Consider the following 1,465-nt stretch of genomic DNA (forward strand, 5'->3'; position numbering starts at 1 on the left):
ACACACACAGAAACACACGTCATATTCACACGCATCCATTAACACATACACATAAGTACACACACACAAACAAAATGCACACACACGCAGACAAACATGCACACACGTTTTGCAACAATAGACATTCCTTATATTTTGGGTACACCTTAAGTATCGTGCTTTTCTTCGAAGCAAAAAGTCCGGGTTCGAGCCTCAGTTCAGACACGGATTTTTTTCGCCCCCCTCCTGCCCACCCAGCAGTAATGGGTACATGACTTAGAGTCGGGGAAGTAAAGGCGGCGTGGAAAGGAACTGGCCACCCTACCACAAAATGCCGAAGGCCTAGGAAGTTGTCTCACTAACAAGACAATCCCCAAAGCGCGGATCGGATTCGGGAACAACTTTACTTTTACTTAGTTATCACTTCACCATCATGTAGGCCTATCATTGTGTGTTTATCGATGCGTCCCCCAGGTTTGGACAGTGTGATGGCGTCCCAGGCAGTGGCGAACACACTGACAGATACAGACGTGTGTAATGACATAGACTACCTCAACTTTACCATCAGCACCACACCAACGGCTGGAAGTGAGTTCTTTACACATTTCTCTCTTTACTGGAAATATTTATTCTTTATTTTTTTAATGAAAAAGGGGGAGGGGTAGTGTATTTTTCTTGCTTAACACTGTCTATATCCTCTGGGGTCATTTTGTACCCACGGGGTTGTACTCTTCACATTTTAAAATATTTCTAGTACGAAGATCTCTTTGAAACTTTCAATATTTCTTAAAATATCATTTTCACAGACTGCTATGCAAAGCGTACGGATCGGATTAACGAGTAAATTTCCTCATTGGAAAGTGGTGGTACAGAGTTCTCCTAGTCGTATGGATACGATAGTAAAACACGACGTACAGATAGGGTTAATCCTGTCAAATTGAGGACAATTTAGCATACCGTTGTGCTTGTGTTGTATTAGCCTAGACCAACACAAGGTTATGAGGAGGTCAGAGGTGGAGATGGTAGACTGAACGTTGTTTTGTTTTTACTGTGCCCAATTCTGTCATCTGGCGCTTTTGTGTCTAGTACCAACAACAAAGTGTGCAGTATTTTGGATTTTGGAATTAGGTGTTAGTGTTAAAGTAAACACTAAGGAGAGTGTTTTATATATGAATAAATAAATGAACAAATAAATGAATAAATAAATACAAAAGTAAACGATACATTGCTATTAGTTCTAGTTACCATTCATTTTCTCCCAAGAGTGCGATATTGTACAAGTGAAGAGCAGATTCAGAGGAAGTTAACAAAATGTTACTGAAAACAGAACTATGGTGTTAAAGAATTTAACACTGTCTCCGATGATAGAACTAGAAGCAGTTACATAATATATGACGATGATGATGATGATGATGTTGGTGATGATGATGATAATGATGATGATGATGATAATGATGATGATCTCTCTCTCTCTCTCTCTCTCTCT

At 39.7% G+C, this 1,465-nt stretch overlaps 1 protein-coding gene across 1 annotated transcript in view; it reads left to right on the forward strand.

Annotated features, from left to right (window-relative positions):
* Positions 1–429: 429 nt before the first annotated feature.
* The window catches only part of LOC101855574, a gene marked incomplete in the record, with an annotated part of 16,285 nt that continues 15,249 nt past the window's right edge, over positions 430–1,465 (forward strand). The window contains 1 exon segment of the mRNA XM_013084248.2: positions 430–567. Within this exon segment, the coding sequence (XP_012939702.1) occupies positions 441–567 (127 nt within the window).

The sequence above is a fragment of the Aplysia californica genome, unplaced genomic scaffold, assembly GCF_000002075.1.
Source record: "Aplysia californica isolate F4 #8 unplaced genomic scaffold, AplCal3.0 scaffold00281, whole genome shotgun sequence".
Lineage (NCBI taxonomy): Eukaryota > Metazoa > Mollusca > Gastropoda > Aplysiida > Aplysiidae > Aplysia > Aplysia californica.